General features: G+C 42.9%; 1 protein-coding gene across 1 annotated transcript in view; it reads left to right on the plus strand.

The window, feature by feature from the left end:
• The window catches only part of HPGD (15-hydroxyprostaglandin dehydrogenase), a 49,473-nt gene that overhangs the window by 17,192 nt on the left and 10,140 nt on the right, over nucleotides 1-22,141 (plus strand). The window contains exons 4-5 of the mRNA XM_083170828.1: nucleotides 10,252-10,348; nucleotides 19,686-19,762. Coding sequence (XP_083026954.1) covers nucleotides 10,252-10,348; nucleotides 19,686-19,762 — 174 coding nt within the window. The remainder of the gene's footprint in view (nucleotides 1-10,251; nucleotides 10,349-19,685; nucleotides 19,763-22,141) is intronic.

Consider the following 22,141-nt stretch of genomic DNA (forward strand, 5'->3'; position numbering starts at 1 on the left):
ATTTTTTTTCTTTGTTTCTCAGTCCTTAATTAATACGTTAAATATTTATCATCAAACACAAAATGACTTAAGTGTGATGTAACAGTGCAAAATATACTGTAAATATTACAAGCACATTGAGTATACACTTCTACAAGAATATAATTTATCTTAATCAAGTGTACATGTATTTTTGTATATTAATGCTTTCAAACTCATACATTCATACATACATACATACATACATACATACATACATACATCAGGGTTGCCTACTTTTGAAAAATCCTTTCAGGGAGAAAATTAAAAGCCAGGGGGAGGGCCTTGCTTCGCCAGTTTGTCAGCAATTATGAGCAGTTTATAGAAATATGTTGTCCTGCTTTGTGCATTTATAACCATTATCATACAGTTATATATATTCTTTTGCACTTTAAGCAAGTTTTATGATAATTGTTATAAATGCACGAAGCAGGACAACATATTTCCCGCTTGGCGTGCTAAAAACTGCTATCATTATTGAGGTACATGTAACATTTAACAGATTACACAAAAGCCAACTCCTACACTGACAAACAATCTACGGGTTAGGAATGCCCAGTGGATGGGAAGCCTGGCTGAATGATGACCAGGGCAGCGCTCGGAAGGTGAGGTGACTCACTGCCTCAGGTCGGTCTCTGCTGGGGGAGATCGTTCCTAAAATGTGCAGCTGACAGTCTAAATTTGTATACAGTGAACGAGAAGGGGCAGTGCTCGGAAGGTGAGGTGGTGACTGCCTGAGGGGCTGTGAATTTAAGGTCCCCGGGTAGCGTGGGCTTAGTGCTGGAGGTGTGCGGGCTCTGCTGGTTGTGTGCAGCTGTAAAGAAAAAGAGTGCACTGCCATACTTACACACGCACACTGCTCCGAAGTGGACTCCCGCAGCTCAGCTTCACTTCCGCGATGGCTACTGCGCATGCGCTAGATAACGGCGATGACGGTGGCGTCATCAATAATATCTGTGCAGTAGCCATTGCGGAGACACGAAGCAGAGCTGCGGGAGAAAGGGACCCTCTTCCGGGAGTCCATGAGATATCCCAGAATTCCGGGAGTCTCACGGACATTCCAGGAGAGTCGGCAACCCTGACACATACATACACGGAGCAGATGTATTAAGCCTTAACAAGAGATAAATGCAAGGGTGATAAAGAGAGATAAACATCCAGCCAATCACATCAGTGGCGTAACTATAGCACCGCAGCCCCCGTGACCGCGCGGGGGGAGGGGGGGGGGCGGCGCTATGCATGTGCGGGCGCCGGGGGCTGCAGTGCTATAGTTACACCCCGCCGCACCAACCCCCGCAAACCCCCCCATCACCAGTCTTTACCTGTGTTCAGTACGCGCTGGTCCCGGCTCCCTTCTTCTGCTATGAGGACCACCACAAAATGTCCGCCTCCATTTAGCAGACAGTTCTCTGAAACTGTCTGCTGTATGGGGGCGGACATTTTGTGGTGGTCCTCATAGCAGAAGAAGGGAACCGGGACCAGCACGTACTGAACCTAGGTAAGACTGGGGGGGTTTGCGGGGGTTGGTGCGGGGGGCGGGTGAGTGGCTGGGCGCCCTCCCTTTAACGGTGGGGGGGCACCCAAAATGTAGTTACGCCACTGAATCACATCCTAACTGCTATGTTACAGGCAGTGAGGGGTATTCAATGCTGCAGCGAGCGGCCGGCGAGGGGGTTAAACAGCGAGGATTGCTGAAAACCAGCGATCCTCGCTGTTTAACCCCCGCGCCGGCCGCTCGCTCTATTCAACGTTCTGGGGAAATCCTCGCCGTCACAGGACGGCGAGAATTCCCCAAAACAGCGAGACCCGCGGCTGCTGCAGAAAACTCGCAGTTTTTAGCCGCGGGTCTCGCTGCTTCTGGAGCCGCATCCGCTAATTCTCCCTCGCTCCAAAAACGGAGTGAGGGGGAATTGGCGGATGCGGAGGCTGTGTTGAATGCTGTCAGGGTGAGTGGTGACAGCGAGCAGGAAGACCTGCTCGCTGTCACCACTCGCAAACCGCATTGAATATCTGCCTGTGTTTGAAAAAAGTCAGTAAGAAGCTGAATGCTTCTAATCTCCATCTGACTTGTAGCCAGAGTTTGCGTAGTATTTATGCTGAATAAAGTGTAGTGATCACCAGGGCAGTAGCAAAGGGTTTTTGTGACCACTGCCAAGGAAGGTGGCACAGCTCATGTCCTAGCAGCTGTTTCTTCCTCTGAGTCCTGATATAATGCTGGTGGTTGTGCACTCAACAAAGAACCATGCACCTTTATAGTGAAAGTTATCATGTCCTAACTTTCTTACCTCTTTTAAAGCACAAAGCAAAATCCTAGTGTGAGTGAGCCATAACAATGTCCTCCAGTAAATCTGTATGGGGCCATGCTGCAGGGGTTGTTAGGGACCCAAGGGATCATGAATTGACCTTTTGGGTGCAGTATACAATCGCTCAGAAGGGCTAAAATGAACAATATTGCAAATTTTATCACCCAGGGCCAGATTCTCTGAGCTTCAAAAGTGATCAAATGGAGAGTGATAAACAGCCAGCCAATCAGCTCCTGTCTGACATTTTTCAAACAGTCTGACATGGAGGATAGGAGCTGATTGGCTGGCTGTTTATCACTCTCCATCTGCCATGTCAGACTGTTTTAAAATTGTCAGGCAGGAGCTGATTGGCTGGCTGTTTATCACTCTCCATTTGATCACTTTTAAAGCTTAGAGAATCTGGCCCATAGTGCTTAAGAGACTCTGGTGTCTATGTTGACTGTAGATCACAAAATAGATACAGTGGACAGAGATAAAGTACAACCATTCAGCCCCAACTGTCATTTATTAACCCTCTAATGTGCCAGTTAGGAGGTAATTACTTCCACTTTATCTCTCCAATGTTTAGTACATATACCCCTTTATTTGAGTGAGATCTGGGGATCATTGGAGTACTGAACGCTTTGTCATGTGTGGAACCAATTTGCGATAATGTGGGCTTTATGATATAAGGTGATCGGTACTAAGCCTTGAAGAGAGATGCAGTGGTTAGAGATAAAGGGTGTAAATTAATAGGTTGAGAGATTCAGAAAGTGAGAGATTTGGTAAGAAATCTCCAGTTTGTTTTTTTAAAGCAGCAATCATTTACACTGCATAATACAACTGGTTTTGCAGTGTAAATGATTGCCACTTGAAAAAAACCCTGGAGATTTTTTACCAAATCTCTCATCCTATTACATTTCCCCCAATTACCAACCAAACCGCTCCTACCTGTCATGTTAAGGGCTGTATTTGAAACATGGCAGGTGCTGATTGGTTGGTTATGGTACTAGAAGAAGCTATTAGAGGATAAGGTAGGCTGCCACTATATAATGTTCACTTGGCATAAATGTGTTGCACAGTTCCAACATTATTACACAAGCAGCAGCCTGAACTGATAACACAAGGTAGGATGGATCCATGTTTATATGTGCCAAATTCTGACCCACCCCAGCCTCCTGTTCTTACTGGGCTAACTGTAATAACCTTTAAAGGTGATAAAATGGAGATTGATAAACCACTAGCCAATCAGCTCCTAACTGCCATGTCACAGGCTATGGGCCAGATGCACTAAGCTTCAAAAGTGATAATGGAGAGTGATAAACCGCTAACCAATCAGCTCCTGTCTGACATTTTTCAAACAGTCTGTGACATGGCAGGTAGGATTTGATTGGCTGGCTGTTTATCACTCTCCATTTTATCACTTGAAGCTTATTGCATCTGGCCCTGTGTTTGCAAAATGATAGGTAAGAGCTGAATGTTGTGGTTTATCACTCTCCATTTTATCACTTTTCAAGGCTTAGTCCATCTCACCCACTAACAGAAGTGGAACCCGGTGTTCTCCTCTCATGTTGTAGCTCTTCCACTTTATGACTGCAAGATACAACATGCGATGCACTCAGATGCTTTTATGCACACAGTAACATTATCACATAATTATTGGAGTATATACTGCACCTTTTGGAAATCTTGAACCAGTCTTGCTATTATCCCCTGACCTTTCTCATTCACCTGGGTTTTTTAACCACAGACTTTCCACTCAATTGCTGTTTTTTTTGTTTTACAAAGGACTCCATGTAAACTTGTCAATGGACATCAGACTTTTCTAACATACTCAGACATGTCATATCTGCCAAAGCTTTAGCTTTGCGTTTACAGTTTGTAAGCCAATATCCATCAAGCCTTTTATCAGTCCACAATTACTATAAATGTTCCAGTCTCTAAAAATAAACAGAATACATTCCTGTCTGACCAGGATCCTCGCGTGTGAACAGCAATAGTAAATCAAAGTTGTAGCTACTATTAACCCAAGGTATCACTGTTTGTTTTAATGTAAGACACTACAAATTGCACTGTGCATGTCAATAAGTGAAGATTAGAGCAGTGTATAAATACTCAAATCTGTGTTGTACAGAGCGTTAGAATGATTATTAGAAAATAATTAGTTTAATGATACATTAATTATACAGGCACTACATGGATAATTACTGTAATCAACTATGTAATTCAATTCTTTTAAATCTGTTTATTTACTAACCTTCAGCAATAATGTAATGGTGGGCATACATCAACCCGATTTGGACCGATTTCGGCCGATTGCGATCAATCGGTCCGATAAATCGGTTCTTCATGACATGGGGTCGGGTCCGATGCGCGGTCCCGTGCGTATCGGACCCGGACCCAGGGGTCGGACCGGCGGAACATCCGATGTAGGTCAGTCGGGGCGGTGAGGAGCAGTGGGAGCGGGCGGCTGGGGAGGAAGAAGCAGTGGGGCAGCAGCGCGTTACCAGATTGGGGCGGGCGGCGGTGACCATCAGTGACAGTGTCACTCTCCACTGTCCAGCGCTAGCAGGCGGGCAGCCGCGGCTATTACATCTTTAAAATAACGTGTCAAATGACTGCCCGGCTAATGATTGGCTGAGATAGAGCACTCTCAGCCAATCAAAAGCCGGGCAGTCATTTGACACGTTATTTTAAAGATGTAATAGGCGCGGCTGCCCGCTAGCGCTGGACAGTGGAGAGTGACACTGTCACTGATGGTCACCGCCGCCCGCCCCAATCTGGTAACGCGCTGCTGCCCCACTGCTTCTTCCGCCCCCACTGCTCCTCACCGCCCTGCAGCTCCCTGATATTTTTTTTACATGTGATAAATCGCATGCGATTTATCACATGAAAAATGGCACATCAAAGTCCTCATTGTAGGTGAGCCTCCCGGGGAGCTGCCGGGCGACTCGGAGGAGAATAGGGTCCGACTTGTCCTTAGGACAAGTCGGCTCTATGTATGGGGGCCTTAAGGCAGGCAGGGCCGCTGACAGGAGGTGCTGTGGGTACAGCTGTCTTGCACTGGATTTTGAGCCAATCGGAGCTCGTGTACCTTGAATCAAAGCGGCTGCTGGTACACAAGTTCTGATTGGCTCACCAGCCGGTGCTGCATTTTAATTGGTCACCGGCGTCCTGCATTGGAGAAGTCTGCTGGAGTCGGGCAGTAAGTGAAAGGTGGAGGGGGGATATGGGGGGGGCCTGGACTAGAAATCAGTCCTGGGCCCCAAAATTCCTAGTAGCAGGTGATTGTAGAAGGAAAAGAGGCCGATTGCCCTGCCTCCAGTTATCCTGGAGCCTCTAAGCACTTTCAAGGTAGACCACAGAACTGACGTTACTAACTGACTGTAAATTGTTAATAGAGCCATCGCATTCACTTATAAAACTATCTGTCTCTGCCCTGTTTCCTTTATTCACATATTGGTTAAAGAAACTTTCCTCCGCTGACCTCTTCTTTGCTTGAGTTTTTTTCTTCATGTTTTCCAAGTAAAAGATTTCAAAATACAGACTACGTAATATCCAGAGAAATAGACCATTATTTATTGCTTTTAGTGTAGCTTTTAATGGGCCCAGATGTTTTAAGTTGTGTTATCTTTATCCTTTCAACATGTAGCAAATATATAAATGTTACAGCTGTTATTTGCTATTAACTGCTGTGGCTAGAACGCAGCAATGTGAGGAAGCGCAGAATCTGTTTTCAGCGCATGCTGGTATAATTAATAATCTTAGTACATTTTTGGTTTGTAAATTGCCTGGCAGTGGAACCCCCTTGAGCAATAATTAAACCAATCCCAATTTTATTCGGCCAGTCCCATACGTTCCTACATATTGTCAGCATGGATCAGGACATATTAAGGGGATCTGCCCACATTCTCCAGAGGAATGTGGGCCATACATCTGAGCCAAAATTCCTCTCTGCCAATCTGATCAGCCGAACAGTGATCCACTGGGGAAGCTGCAAAAAGCAGGTTATAAAATCCCAGGTTCGGCAATCTGGAACATTTGTTGGCCGTAATCCGCGAACCGAGGATTTGTGACATGTTGAATCTCCCTATTTCCTAGACCCAGTCATCGGCAAAACAGAATTGCCTTGATACAGATGTAAGGGTCCTATTAATTAAAGTGATATTTGATACCGACATATATTGCAATGTCACTATTATAAGGACGGTGTAATGGTCCGCATCACTGCCTCACAGCGCTGAGGTCATGGGTTCAATACCCTCCATGGCCCTAACTGTGTGGCAATTGTATATTCTCCCCATGTTTGCGTGGGTTTACTCCGGTTTCCTCCCACAAGCCAAAAATATACTGGTAGGCTAATTGGCTCCCAACAAAATTAACCCTAGAATGTCCATGTGTTAGTGTACATGTGGTAGGTAATATAGATTGTAAGCTCCACTGGGGCAGGGACTGATGTGAATATTCTCTGTAAAGCGCTGCGGTATGTGTATGCGCTATATAAGAAACTGTTAATAAATCTACCTTTCTGTAATAATTATTATACCTTGTGTTGGTATAAGTTTTACATTTTAGTAGTATTAGAACAGTTTAAAGCAAAGCGTGATAATAAAGAGCAAACATGATGCAGAGATGGACATAAACCGATCTTTCTCAGTTGATTGATTAAAGCCCAACTGATCACGCATCTAAAGGTGGCCATACACCTACAGATTTATCTTCCGATCTGGCTGGTTGGAACAAAAATCTGGTAATATCTGAATGACCATTTGTTAGTTTTCCGGCATTTCCAAGCAAATGGTCAACTGTCATTTTCTCACATCCATAACAATGTGTTGCGATGGTCTTTATGTCGGTGTTGTGAAAATGCTCGCAAGTGATTGACAATCAGGGACCATTTGGGAAGGGTTACCTAGAGTGAGTTGAAAAGGGCATTCGTGTTGCAGCACTTTGCGCAGTGTGTCTGAGCCTACGACTGCAATCCCATATGTCAGGGGTGGGGAACCTTTTTTGTGCCAAGGGCCGTTTGTATGGGGGGAAAAATCCTTCGGGGGCCATATGTAAAAATTTATTTTACAAATTGTCCTGCTGCACCCGTCCCATGCTCCGGCGGCTGCCGCTGAATAGGACTGACAGTCTCTGGCTGCTATTGTTTAAGAGGAATGTCGCAAGAACCACCGACCTCTTGCAAGAATTCCCCTGTACTTGACTCCCGGCAAAGCCGCCGGGTGGGTGGGAGGGCCATTCAGACCGGCTACGCAGTACATATGGCTCTGGCATCTTATGTCCTGTAGCCATTCTGCTATGATAAGGCTTCTCAGTAACTGACTGATCTGCAACTGACATTGCGACTTTGTACACAACAGCTTGGACTCGCAAAACTGCCAGTGGGAGTCTACATTTAAATCCATGCTGCTGCAGCATTTGTATATTTTCAGTCATTGTGACACATTAGCAGATGTGCAGGCAGTAGCATGCAACTCTGAATCAAGAGCTTACAAAACTCTTGTATAACACTCTTACTTGTAGTCATGTGATTGTAGTCATGTGATCCTGGCCCTCTTAGCTTTTTTAATGTTTGTTAATAACTAACTATGTTACAATATTTGTTTCCATTTTCAAAGCACTGCTGAAAAGGTGGGGCATTATAAATAACGTGTTAATTATAGTCCTTTTTACAAAAAAAGAAATCAAGATCATTCAAAAATCACACTTTGGGCCTTATTCTGGTTCACTCTCAGAGGCCAATTCCTTCTCAAATGGACAAAGCCATATGCACTGCAGGTGGGGTAGATGTTACTTGTGCAGAGATAATTAGATTTGGGTGGGGTTTTACTTCAAAGTGAGATCTATATTGCAGTGTAAAAATAAAGAAGTCAGTATTTTCCCTGCACAGAAACAAAATAAGTCACCCAAATCTAATTCTCTCTGCACGTTACATCTGCTCCCCTGTAGTGCACATGGTTTTGTCCATTTGAGAAGAAATTTGCCTCTGAGAGTTAACCAGAATAAGGCCCTTTGTGTGGCCAGCCTCTGTAAAAACTCGTGTTCTGTCATGAGTGTAATATAAATGAACATTGAAAAAAATGAAATCCAAAAAGCATTTTGTTATTCCATGGTCGTCATTGAGTAGCTGAAATACATTATCAACAAAGGGACCACACCAAAACACGTTTTGTTCAGACATGCAAGGAATTACCAATTCTGGGCAAACGTTGACAGGTTCTGACAGACGTTAATGATTTGCAATAACAAGTGTTATGATTTTACACTTTTCTTTTTGGAAAAAAATATATTGCATGTGATCAAATGCCCTTTTTTCTGAAGAGATTGCATTTGATCTTTGGTCAGCTATTGTATAATGAAGTGTATGGTTGCATTTGACACATTGGGGGAAATTTGCTATGGACAACCAATAAGATATTATCTATTATCTTCTAGAAGGTGCTTCTAGAAGATAATAGGTTCTTCTTCTAGAATATTTTTTTGATTGGTTGCCCATAGCAACATCCCAGGTGAAATAGAACTCCCATCTTTCACCCATTGACCTTTACAGAAGTACATTATGAATAAACCCTAAATCAGCATTTTAATACAGAGGGGGATCTTATGCAGTAGTATTCTGCACCCCTTTACTCCAGGTGACTTGGCTATCAGTCATGCGGTCTTCCTGGTAGTTTCTCCAGCAACCTGGTAACCTGTAAGAGTCTGTTCTGGATGCAGTGTGTGAAGCAACACTCCCCACTTGGGGAGTCCATGTGCACCATTATGGCCACCGTTAAAATCATTAAGCATCATTATACAGTGCAGTACGTTACAGTTGGGAATAACTCTGCAATGACAAAAATGGGTATTAACAAACTGAAACCTAGATAAGTACTGTAGCTTAAATCTGTAGGAAAATGCTATATAACAAAGAACAGATAATAAATTATAAATGTTTCTGTATTTTTTTATTTATTTTATTCTATACCACATTATTAAATTATCTAATATATCTATTCCATTGCTTTATTGGGCCTAATTGCAGGATAATTTATTTCCCAAAATGGGAAAAAACATATGCACTGCAGGTGGGGCAGATGTAACGTAACATGTGCAGAGAGAGTTAGATTTGGTTGAGTTATTTTGGTTCTTTTCAGGGTAAATACTGGCTGATTTTTTTTTTTATTATTTTTTTTTACACTGCAAATTAGATTCTAGTTTGAGCACCCCCCCCCCCCCCAATCTAACTCTCTCTGCACCTGTAGCATTTCCCCCGCCTGCAGTGCACGTGATTTTGGCCTCTTTTAGTTCAGATTTGTCCTGGGATCAAGTCTGAATAAGGCCCATACTGTAATTCTGGTCATGAGCAGTAAGATTGGAGTATCAGAAGGCTGTACTCAGTGGCGTAACAGAAAATTTTGCTCCCCCCTGCCGGGACAATATCGCCGCCCTCCCCTTGTTAAAAGACAAGATCCCCCGGGGAGCTGGCAGGGGGGTCCGTGCAGTGCGGGGGTACCTGTGTTCAGGGAGGCGCTGGAAGCGCTGATTATGATGTTGCCGGGTCCCTGCACTCCTGCAGTGAAGTGGATATACTGCGCTACCGCCGTGCGGCCGCACAGCGGTAGCGCAGTATATCCACTTCACTGCAGGAGTGCAGGGACCCCGGCAACATCATAATCAGCGCCGCAGGGACCTCCAGGCTCTCCCTGACCACAGGTACCCCTGCGCCACACTGACCCCCCTGCCAGCTCCCCGCTGCACCCACAAGCAGTGGGGAGCTGGCGAAGAAACAACAACGCCCGCAGACCCCGGCGCCTCCCCGCCACTGCGGGGGCTGCGGCCCTATAGCTACGCCACTGGCTGTACTCTATTCAATCTGTGGATGTTGTTTCCTGAAATCTAGAGGGTATTCTATCTGAAAGGTAATCTGTTGTAGATGTGATAGATGTTATTTTTTCTGTTTCAGATTTCAGTTATTAGAGGAACATATATCGGCTTAGAACTCATGAGCAAAAAGAATGGAGGTCAAGGAGGTGTCATAATTAACATAGCATCGTTGGCAGGTAAGATATTGCTTTTTTAGGAGAAATCAGCATTTATATTTTTCTTCAGTTCTTGGATGGCATCTCTGAAGCTAAAGGTGCCCATACACTGAGGCGATTTGGTCCGATTTTGGGCTATTGCGACCAATCGGACCAAATCGCCTTTCCCTGACATGAAGTCGGGTCCGGCCACCTGTTCTGAGGCGGGTGGGAAGCATGGACGCATGCGATCCACCTTCCCAGCGGCTTGCAGGGGTATCGGGTGTCCGAACACTGCTGCGAGATGTCGCTGGCAGTGTATGGGCACCTTAAGTCAAGTTGTTTTACACTGAGCATTTGTTTATTTTCAGTATGCTGTCTTGCAGGTAAAGGGCAATAGTCATGTATCTTCTCTTTACATAAGGGGCATCGTAAAAAAAAAAATCTACACATGCCCCCTTTAAGTGGGACAGCCCCAATTTGAGGTTTGTCCTTTTTCTCAATCTGTACAGTTTTATCCTGATCTGGGGTGTAGTTCATGAAAAATCTGGGATGTAGTCATGGTACAAGGTCCTGCTTCCTTTATTTGTACCCATGCTGCAGCTTCTGATTCTCCAGCCTGAGGCAGTATGTTTAGAGGAATGAAGCGGACATGCTGTTTTTCAAGTATAACACTAAATGAAAACTAAAAACATCTGGTTTTAGTTAAAGTTTAACAAGAGAAAATAATAAATACCGTCCGGATCTGCCAGGGTCCCCACAAGCTGCACTCCACTCTCCTGTATAGCTTATTCAAATTTATACTCAAACGGTATTGAATATTCTTTCCAATGAGCTTCCATGGTTCTGGCCAGGTTATTGTACACACCTGTGAGAATGCCTCCTTGTTTATAAATCAGTATTAACTAGAAATGTGCAGGTTTGGATTTATCCGGATCATCTTATTGGCTATCCAAAACATGTGACAGTTGATAGCCAATAATGGGGTCCAGATAAATCCAAGTAAATCCAAACCTGCACATCTATAGTATTAACAAGTTGGCAATAAAAGAAGTTAGCAATATGAGATTGCAAAAGTTTCATTGTTTTATTTGGAGAGCAGAATTAGCTTTTAGTAAATGGCTGTTTAAGCCACTGACTAGGATGTATTAGGTACAGTAGCTGCTTTTGTGGGTCATTGGGTTGATCCAATGTAGGTCGACACCCGTAGGTCAACAGGCCATAGGTCAGAAACAATAAAAGGTTGACATGGCTTAGGTCGACATGGTGAAAATATTTTTTTTGTGTGTGTCTAAGTTTACAGCGTCTGCTCGTCATGTTTTGGGTACGGTTCCTCGCTATGCTAAGCACACTAGCTTATTATGCCTCCAAGTGGATGATTTAGTATGACAGACCGCATTTTTTTTAGGAAAAAATCCTTTTAAAATACATGTTGACATTTTTCATGTCAACATTTGGCATGTTGACGTTAAGTCCCTGTCGACATATATTTCATGTTGACCTAAGCCATCTCAACCTAAGGGTGGACCGAATATAGATCGACCCAACTACCATATCCCGGTTTATGGCATAATAATCATTATAGGCTTCCACTTATATGTACACCAATATTTTTTTTTGTTGAACAACCTTTCAGGTCATCATAGGTTCTCTACCCAGGCAGAAACAGGCTGAGCATTCATAACCTTGTTAATAAGTAGAACTGCTTCACTATATTTTCAGTCTGTGCAACTGATGTAGTTCCAACTAAACGGAATGGAGCATAAAAATAATTAATGCCTCAGTCAAATGGATCCAATGTCTATTTTTAAACATTTTATCAAAGATTTATAATGTGTCCCTAGGATTCTGTTTATGGTTTTGTTGAAAGGCATTAAAATGAAGATAGGCATGGGTCTGTTCATCTGCTGGGTGTCTACTTTTTAATAGTGACTGCCACTTCACACGCTCGTGTAAATAATGACACTTTAAAAACACAGCATTCATTAAACATTCACTCACACTTGAAAGTCACCCATTACTTACAAAAGCCTATTCTTCTCTCACTTGCCTGTGCATAATGCAAGCAGTGGCCCAGGTGCTGAGCTTGATATAATTGACGCTTTAAAAAATTGGGCATCTAAGCCTATATCCTGTGATGGGGATGCAGTTAGGATGTCGGGGTTCAGTATACCGACGCCGCCATCCCAACTGCTGCCAGAAGGTCGGTGCCGTAACATTGGATCAGAATGACAATGCTGGAACTTGGGTTAGGCTGTAGGGAGGGTTGGGTTAAGGTGGCATAGTGGGAGGGTTAGGGTGAGGCTGCTGGGGAGGGAGGGTTAGGCTGCTAGAATGTAGGGTTAGAGGGGCAGGGGAAAGGTAAGTATACTTGCCTGACCCGTCAGGGTTCCCTCCATTGTGATGCAGGTGTCGGTCCTCATAAGATCCAAGTGAATAAGCATATACATGTAAATGTGTGTCTAGACAGAGCATGATAGCTACCTTAAGTCATAATCATCATTTTGGTTTTTATTTATTTTTTGTAAATTTTTTGTAAGATTTTGCCCCTGAACCAATATTTCTAGCACTCTCCGCCTAGGCGATTAAATGTAAAAAAAAAATTAGGCTAAACCTCCACAACCCAAAAAGCCATTAATATTACTAGACTATGACCAGTTGGCTTGGCACTGCAAAATTGATGTAGGTCTCCTAACCTAGGAGAAAAGCGCCATCATAGCCAGTTTTTACTCACGGACCCCCCCGCCGAGGGGCGGATCGCGAGGGATTGGGGTTAATGCGGGAGGGTTGCCCCCCTTTCCGGGAGGGGGACCCGATTTCCGGGACCCTCCCCAGCCATTCCGGGAGGGTAGGCAACCCTGCAATATCTAAGTGACAAATCATCTGATAAGATGCGTACACACTGGAGGTTATTCTGCTTTCATCACTCCCTGCGCATTCGCACAGTGGATTTGCACATTTGCAGACGCTTGGTGTGAGCGGGCATGGCGAACTTCGCTGTCCTGTTTGCACCTGGGAATGCTCAGCGTTTAATAGGCTTTCCCATGTTAATGTGCCCATGTCGCAGGTACGGGGGGCGGGAAGCTGACGTAATTTTGACAAATTCACTTGGCACTCAAAGGGTTAATAAAATCTGTGTAACTAACTTGCTTTTGCCAAATTCAATAAAATAAAAGAACTAATCAATTCATAAAAATAAATTTCACAAGATTACAAGAGATAAGCTTTTACCGATGTACCGCTGTATGTTTTACTGTTGATTGGAAACAATAATTAAGGTCAGTGGTTCCCAAACTATGGGCCTTATTTTGGTTCATTCTTTCTGACAAAATCCTTCTTAGATGGGCAAAACCATGTGCACTGCAGGTGGGGCAGGTGTTACTTGTGCAGAGAGAATTAGATTTGGGTGGGGTTTAACTTCAAAGTGAGATCTATATTGCAGTGTAAAAATAAAGCAGTCAGTATTTTCCCTGCACAGAAACAAAATTACTCACCCAAATCTAATTCTCTCTGCACATGTTACATCTGCCCCCCCTGCAGTGCACATGGTTTTGTCCATCTAAGAAGGATTTTGACAGAAAGAATGAACCAAAATAAGGCCCTATGTGCTGTGACACCCTGGGGTGCCTCAGGGCACATGGTAGGGGGCACTTGGATTGGTGGTCCATGACCAAATCAAATTATTTATGGGGTAATAGGTAAAGTCAGTGCTTGTGTCTGCTAGTCATTAAATATGTTGACAAATGCACGTGTCCTGTCCCTCATCAAATAATTGAACCTAAAACACAACATATAAACACAATTTACTTAATCATTTTTTTTTTCTAAATTTCTCAATAAGAAAATTTTAGCCCTGGAAACAATTCTAATACTTTTAGAGCGCTGTGATTAAAACTAAGTTTGGGACCCGCTGCTATATGTTCACAGTACCACTGCTTTGAAAATGATTTTGAAAACAGGATTCTTTATTGAATTACTGATCTACTGCATAGTCCACACCTATCCTCAGTTAAACTTTGAACTAGGAGCTGCACTAGTAGTTCAATGCACTAATATATTGTTTACAGCTTTGGGACCTTTCCAACTGCTAAACTCTGGATGTTCTTGGATTACTCTGTTGTTCAGATTTCAAAGGTCACTCTAAGTCAAATAACATGACAGTGAGTTAATAGTCATCCTAATAACTTGATTAATTGATGTTATCAACTAGAGTTGGCGCAATTTAAATAATATAGTTAACTGATGTCCACTAAGTCATATAGATATGTTTGCATATAAAATGCATATTTAATAATGACACCATTTTACCTGCGTATAAATATGATTTATTGGGACACTTATACATAACACAAATTGGGTGGACATTGTGCAATATGAACTCATTCATGTGAGTTATTGGCTGAAGTCATATTACAATGTTGTATAAAATTCTCACCTCTAAGATTTTACACCACATTTTATATTAAAATACATCTGTTGCATTTACAAAGTCTAAAGTTATCACGAAGGTCACCCATAGTCTATCAAGTGATGGCCATTGTGTACATTAAACTTCATTATCATCTATTTTATTTAATTAATGGAATTTGTCAGGTTTTAGAATTTTGTGTAACAATAAGCATTAGGAAAGCTTTTGTACAAAACATGTTTACTAGCTCACACAATTCAGGTCTAATTCAGGACAAGAGGTCCTTTTGTAGCTGGAAGCTGTTTTAGCGGCCGAACACGCTGTTTCCCCTCGCTCCAAAAACCTAGCAAGGGGGGAATGGCGTGTGCAGGGGGGTCAGTTGAATACTGATCCTGCGAGCCAGTGGCGTAACTATTAATTATGCGCCCCCCCATAGGGTTACCAAACCCCCCAGTAGTGTTAACAAACACTCCCCCCCCCCCCCCCCCCCCCCCCCGTGCGGCCGGTACCTCCTGACGCATCTGTCTTGCGGGTCCCGGCTCCTGCTGCTTGTAAAAAAAAAAGTGACATTCGGAAAATGGCTGCCCCCATACTGCAGACCGTTTTTAAGGTTGCTAGAGGAGGCCGCCATAGCCTTCTCTAGCATCCTCAAAAACTGTCTTTCGTATGGGGGCAGCCATTTTCCGAATGTCACTTTTTTTTTTTTCACTTTTTTCTGCAGACAGTTCTGTTCCTATTTGCTCCACACGGATTAGAATTTTGAACTGTGATTCTCTACTCCTCACTGTCACATATTCATTTAACCAGCGGACAGTAGACATGTAAAATCGCTTGGTTGGACTGGATAAACTATATTGGACAGTCGTTTTAAATTGGACCAAGGTATCAGTCAAACATTTGCCCGTGCCATAGTTGATTGGTTGAAGAAATTGATCGATACTTTGCATTCTTAAGCCCCACACAGGCACATTTTGATACAAAAAGTATCCCACTTGTGAGGGGAAAGTCATTCCGGCCCTCCCTCTTTTGGAAGATATCACGCTCCATTGCTTGCGTTTTCTTCGATACCCCTTTGAGGGGAATATTAGGAGTTTTGGAGTACTGAAGAAATTTCACGCCGGTACAAGCGTTATAATTATAAATATTGTTAAACCCCTGATGAAGTCTTTGTAAAGACGAAACGCGTTGGGTTGTTGACTATTCGTTTCCAAAAGAAATACCATCTCCAGATGTGATACTATATTTTTTAATAAAAAACACACTGGTTTTACAATTACTATTTGTATTGCATTACATTTAACTGCTATTGTTGGAAGTCTGAGCTGGTGGCTCAAGCGCTCTCTAATTCTTGCTTTCTCTATTTCTAATACTGCCTCCCACTAACAGGGGGGGTTTTAGAGTAGCTGCTCACACCACGAGGGCGCACTTGGGGTCATTCTTTTGATATATATATATATATATATATATATATATATATATATATATATATATATATATATATATATATATATATATATATATATATATATATATATATATTCCCCCCCAATTCTTTAGCTATGTGAAAGTTTAAAGCTCATTTCATTAAGCATATTGAAATGTGGAGTAAAACGTAGTAATAAAAATATCCAAATGTATAAACAGCTGCCTTGGGATATTTATTTCCCTATTATCTGTTGTGGCCACCCCACCACGCATCATCAGTGATGGAATGCAGAACATATCTGAGGTAAAGCATTTGAAGAATTTCTAGTATGAAAGATTCTGAAAAGCTGTTTCCATCTTCTGCATAAGAACAGCTGGTTTGTGGAGCTCTCACTGTAATTATACACTGTAATTTATTGTTCAGTGTCACGTAAGACATAAAGGGCAGATGTACTAATCCTTGGAGAGTGATGAAGTGGAGAGAGATGCCAACAATACACTCTTACTGTACCTGTCATTTTTCAAGCACAGCCTGTAAAATGACAGGAGTTGATTGGCTTTATCTCTCGCCACTTTATCACTATCCAAGGCTTGGTAGTACAACTTCCCCATATTTATTTTCAATACCTAAATAAAACTGCTTAAAAATATAATCAATAAAAAAGTTTAACTGTTTTTAAATATTAGAATATATCTGCAAGCTATATATATATATTTTTTTGTATTGTGTCGTGCTTTAGACGACATGGATATCGGTAACGACTCGCGGGAGTTCTCATTGTTAACAATATAGTGGGTACACACAAAAGGCAGCCTACACTCGCTGTCTAGCGAACAGGTAAGTGCTGCCGGCTGCGGCAGCCCTTGTCTGCTCAGTTGTCGGTCCCAGGCGAGTGGCAGCGGCGGGAGCAGGGTAGCTGGCTGCAGGGAGGGAGACAGTCTTCAGTCTCCGTCTCCTGTCTCTGTGTCCCCTGGAGCCGGTCGCTTTCGCCCTCACCGCTTTCAGCTTCAAAAAAGGAGGACAACTTCCACCTAGAGGTTGCTGGGTTACCCGGCGTAGCCAGCCGGGCCAGAGGCTGCAGCTGGCAGAATTAGAGCTGGGGCGCTGGGCTGGACCTGGCTCAGGTGATTGGACAGCGACCATCAAATGATTTCTCTACACTTCAGCAATAAAAAAATTAGTCAAAACTGACTTTTATTTCTGCTGATGGGGCAGGCACTAACACTATGTGATGTCAACCGCCCACCCCAAGCAGGGAACGCTGGGCAGCCGCTCAGCAGCCATCACCTGCCCACTCTCACCCTCCCCTACACTTGTGAGCATGTCGGTGAGGGTGATACTCGCCAAAGACAAATACGTGCATGCGAAGACCCCCCTACCACTTCTGATCAAACCAGAATTAGGTCCATAGTGTGTATCCAGCTTTAGATGGCAAAACCGAGAAGGAATTGGATGCATAACACCTGTTTCTGCTTGATTTGATTTGCAAAAGGTTGGAATTATTTCATGTGTGCTAATTATGTACAACAGTGTATGAAAATTTTGTGAGGACACAACTTAACAGTGATGAGAGAAAATTGTTCCCATATAAAGTGATAAAATGGAGAGTGATAAACAACCAACCAATCAGCTCCTACCTGACATGTCACAGGCTGTGTTTGAAAATTGTCAGGCCTGGCTGTTTATCACTTTCCATTTTATTACTTTTGAAGCTTAGTTCATCTGGCCATATTTAATTGTTTATTTATTAACAGTTTCTTATATATGTAGTGCACACATATTCCGCAGTGCTTTACAGAGAATATTTGAACATTCACATCAGTCCCTGCCCCAGTGGAGCTTACAATCTATATTCCCTACCACATGTACACACAGACATTCTAGGGTTAATTTTTTGGGAACCAATTAACCTACCAGTATAGTTTTGGATTGTGGGAGGAAACTGGAATACCCAGAGGAAACCCACACAAGTACAGGGAGAATATACAAACTCCACACAGTCAGGCTGGTTTCACACACTCCGGCTCCTGCCGGACGGTGAAATCCCGCACGGCCAGGGAGCCGTGCCGCACACATTAGTTGTGAATGGACACTATTGTGTCCATTCACACGGGACGGTCACGGCCCGGCCGCACGGCTGCAGCCGGATCCCACCACTGGAAGGGACGGCTGCCGGGCAGTGGCCATCCCCTCCATGATAAACTAGTGTGTGCTGCACGGCTCCCTGGCCGTACGGGTTTTAGCCGTCCGGCAGGAGCCGGAGTGTGTGAAACCAGCCTCAGGGCCATGGTGGGAATTGAACCCATGACCTTAGTGCTGTGAGGCAGTAATGCTAACCATTACACCTTCCGTATTGGCCATATAATTTTATACTTATCTGAGCTCATTGGGACTTCTTTATAGAGCTTAAATATATAGTAGGGTCTGCATTGGCTTTTATGTTATTTGTGTTTGACATATACATACTGTACATATCTGTTACCTTGTAGTTTTTTCTTCATAAAAATATCATACAGAAATGCTATGTTTATAAATAAATAATGGCTTGTGCTTAATATACACCAATATCAACACAACACACCCAATGTCGCTGGTTAATGTGTTTTCTATTACTGAAACAAATAGTAACTTCCCTTTGATTCAATATTATTGTAATGCAATGTGATATAAGTCATTATGCAGCTTGTGAAAAGCCACAGTTTTCAAACCTGGAATATGTCGCTAATGTGTCTTATCAGCTGGAAACAACACTTCCTACACCAAGCCCTCAGTGCGAGTTTAGACCGCAGTAGCCTTCCTTCCTCCAAATGTTATACAGTAGTCTGGAAATGCACCCATTGCTAGACTGTATTATAAAGATACTATTACCCCAAATTTGCAAATAAAAGTTGAATATATTTTTCCAAAGATTTTAGGGGCCAATTCGGAGAGGCCCGATTCTTCGTCCCTGTCACCGATGATCGGGGTTTGCTCATGTGCGAATAGCACATGTGCAAACCCTGGTATCGTAACGGCTTTGTCGAGCTTTTCACATTCGCCGACCCATTCCCTGCATAGTGGGCAGGTATGGGGTAGTTACAGGGGTACGCCCTGCAGTTCATAGGCATGTCCACAAAAACGGTGAATGCGCCCCTACAAATGCAGACGAGTCGATGCCTGCTTGGGGTGGTCGGCTGACATAACATGACGTTAGCGCCCCCCCCCCCCAGAATTCGGAGGGCCGCATTCAAATTAGATGTAAATCCTGGCTTTCTTTTCATTACTAATGGAGGAAAAATCATTTGAGGGGGAGTTTACACATCCACTCGCATGCAATAAAGAAAAACATTCTGGAAATGTTTTTCTGGAAATGTTTTTCTATATTGTATGTGCATGATGTCTCAAGAAATAAAAATAAAATGATGTACTCTGGTGTGGGCTGCAGGCATTCAAGGTTATCTTAAGAGATAAGGCTATACCAGTAATCCAGTTCTATCACTGTGACCAAAAAGCAAATCTTGGTAAAATGTTATTGATTGAAATTATATTTATTATCTTTATCAAAGGGCTCACACCTGCCGCCTACCAACCGGTATACTCTGCTTCAAAGCATGGGGTAATTGGATTCACAAGATCAATAGCTGTGAGTATAATGTGGTAATAAATTATCATTTGTAACAGTGTGATCACACCTCAATTGTTTTTATGCACTAGCTTTCTTTTTTATTTAGCTCTGGTCTCTGTTCTCTATTCCGGTGTTTGTTATCCTGGCACCCTGCATTATTATTTATCTAAATGTTGTATTTTGTCCCAGCTCACCGGCAGTTGGGTGGTGCAGTACAAAGGTGTTTTTAGAAAGGGCGGTTTGGGGTGGGCTACTAGCACTGCAGAGGTGATATGTGACACAGGCATACCCCACTTTCACAGGAAATTTGACATTTCAGATGTTGAAAGGTTTGCAGTTATTTTTTTCAGTGGCAAAACCAGGATTATTTTGGAATAACTGGGACCCATGGGACCCATATATTGTATCTGTAGTATGAGTATGATTCATGTTTGCTGCTTACTAATGAGGAAAGTGTTCTAACTCTGTCATTGACTCAAATAGTTTTCAGAATTTAGCAAATAATAATCTCTCGTGTTATCTTTTTTTGATATGGGTTATGTAGTAATTGTCATTCAGCGAGCAAACAGAGGGAACAATTTGTGGGAACAATTTGTTCTGTATTTGATTGCTTTGTGCCAAATAAAATGGAACTCTAAAGCACAAGTAAAGATTACATATTTTAAAACCAGAGAGGAGTCATTAGCCCTGGAAACAAGGCTCGGTTCAGAGGAAAGATCTATTCCTTACAAATTACTATAGTCACATCCTGACTGAAAGACAATAACAACCTAAGCACTGTTTATCATAAATCCTTGTTATAAAAGCCATGTGTGAGATTTTGTGCTTTCTCCCATTTCCTATAATAGTAGAGATAGCAATATTCTTAACACTATTCTTTAAGTTTGGTGCATCGCACATTTGGATATAGAATAGTGGTTCCCAACCTGGGGTACTCTGCAGACCAGTTGGGGGTACTTGAAAATAATATTGATAATGGCGGAAGAAGAAGTTTCCAGGATAAGTCTCCCATTGCCATGGAGACAAATCACGTTGCATCACTTCCAGTTCTGTCTGCATCGTCATTAGCGTCTTCTCATGTTTTTGACCGATCAGCAATCCACTGGGAGCTACCTGCGCTGCCACAGGTGGAGGAAGCAGTAGCATTAATCTTACAGGCATTAGCAGGAACCCCGGAGACAGTACATAACCAGCAGCCAGACACAGAGGGACTCCTTTCCTGACCACACACTACTCCTCAGCTACTCCTTAATATAAGGACACACATACCGCTCACTTCCACTCTACTTGTAAGTACTGTGGATAGTTCAAATTGAGAGGAGGGGGTACTTATAAATGACAAGCTTCATCAAGGGGTACGGGAGGGAAAAAAGGTTGGGAACCACTGATATAGAATTTTAAATTGTATTGCTATAAATCAAGATTAATTGTATGTATTACAGCTGCTGAATTTATTATTTTTGCCATACTTTGCTGTGTTAATCCTATTCCCTGCTATTGAAACCACTCATTGCCCCAGCTCTGCTATGCATATGTCAAGCTGGCACAGCCATGGCTGATGGGGCGTGCCACAAGTCAGAGGGTCATTGCCTTGCTGCACTCCGTATGCCGGTGGGCAGGTGAACAGTGAGCTGTGCTGATCACGCAGCAATGTGTGACCGGAATATCCTAACAGGCCAGTGCCGGAACTTGTAAGTGGTTGGCCCAGGTGCAAAAAATATAATTTGGACCCCCCCCCCTCTTTAGTCCAACCCAAGTTCACAGTACTCCACACAGCAGTGGGTAGTTCCTCCTATGCCATCAGCCATTCAGGCATGTGACGGTAGTACCAGATGGCCAGTCCGACACTGCAGCTAATTGTCTGTCACACCTTTGCCTGTCTCTGTAATACAGTCATATATCAGTAGCCTATACGTAATTACCTTAGAAGTTGCAGAATAGGCAGAACATTTCATATGTTATTGAAGTCCATAGATTACATCACTGTGCATACAGAGTATACATTACAGCAGCATGGCCTCTGTTTTAGTAACATGATGCATCCAATGTAGTTTATTTCCCATAAAAATGTTTTCATGTTTCCAATGCTACAAATAAGAAAAGTACAATGCTATGTGTGCATGAGCGCTGGAGAAAGCCTTTGTGTCAGAAATGACATTGTTGATGTCCCGTATCACAATCCAAATAGAACTTTTTGTCCCTGGCAAGGTCCCTAAGGTTTCATTTTGACTAAGTGCACGTGCATTGTTAGCACAACTATTGTTTTAGTTGTTCAATGTACAGTAGTTCACAAATATCTTTTTATGTTTCATGCTGTTTAAAGAAACATGAACCCTTTGCGTGCCAACATTGCTGTAAAAAATCCTCCAAATATCCGCTAAAAATACCAGCATTGCC

This window comes from Crinia signifera, chromosome 1 (assembly GCF_055691185.1).
Source record: "Crinia signifera chromosome 1, ASM5569118v1, whole genome shotgun sequence".
In the NCBI taxonomy this organism is placed as follows: Eukaryota; Metazoa; Chordata; class Amphibia; order Anura; family Myobatrachidae; genus Crinia; species Crinia signifera.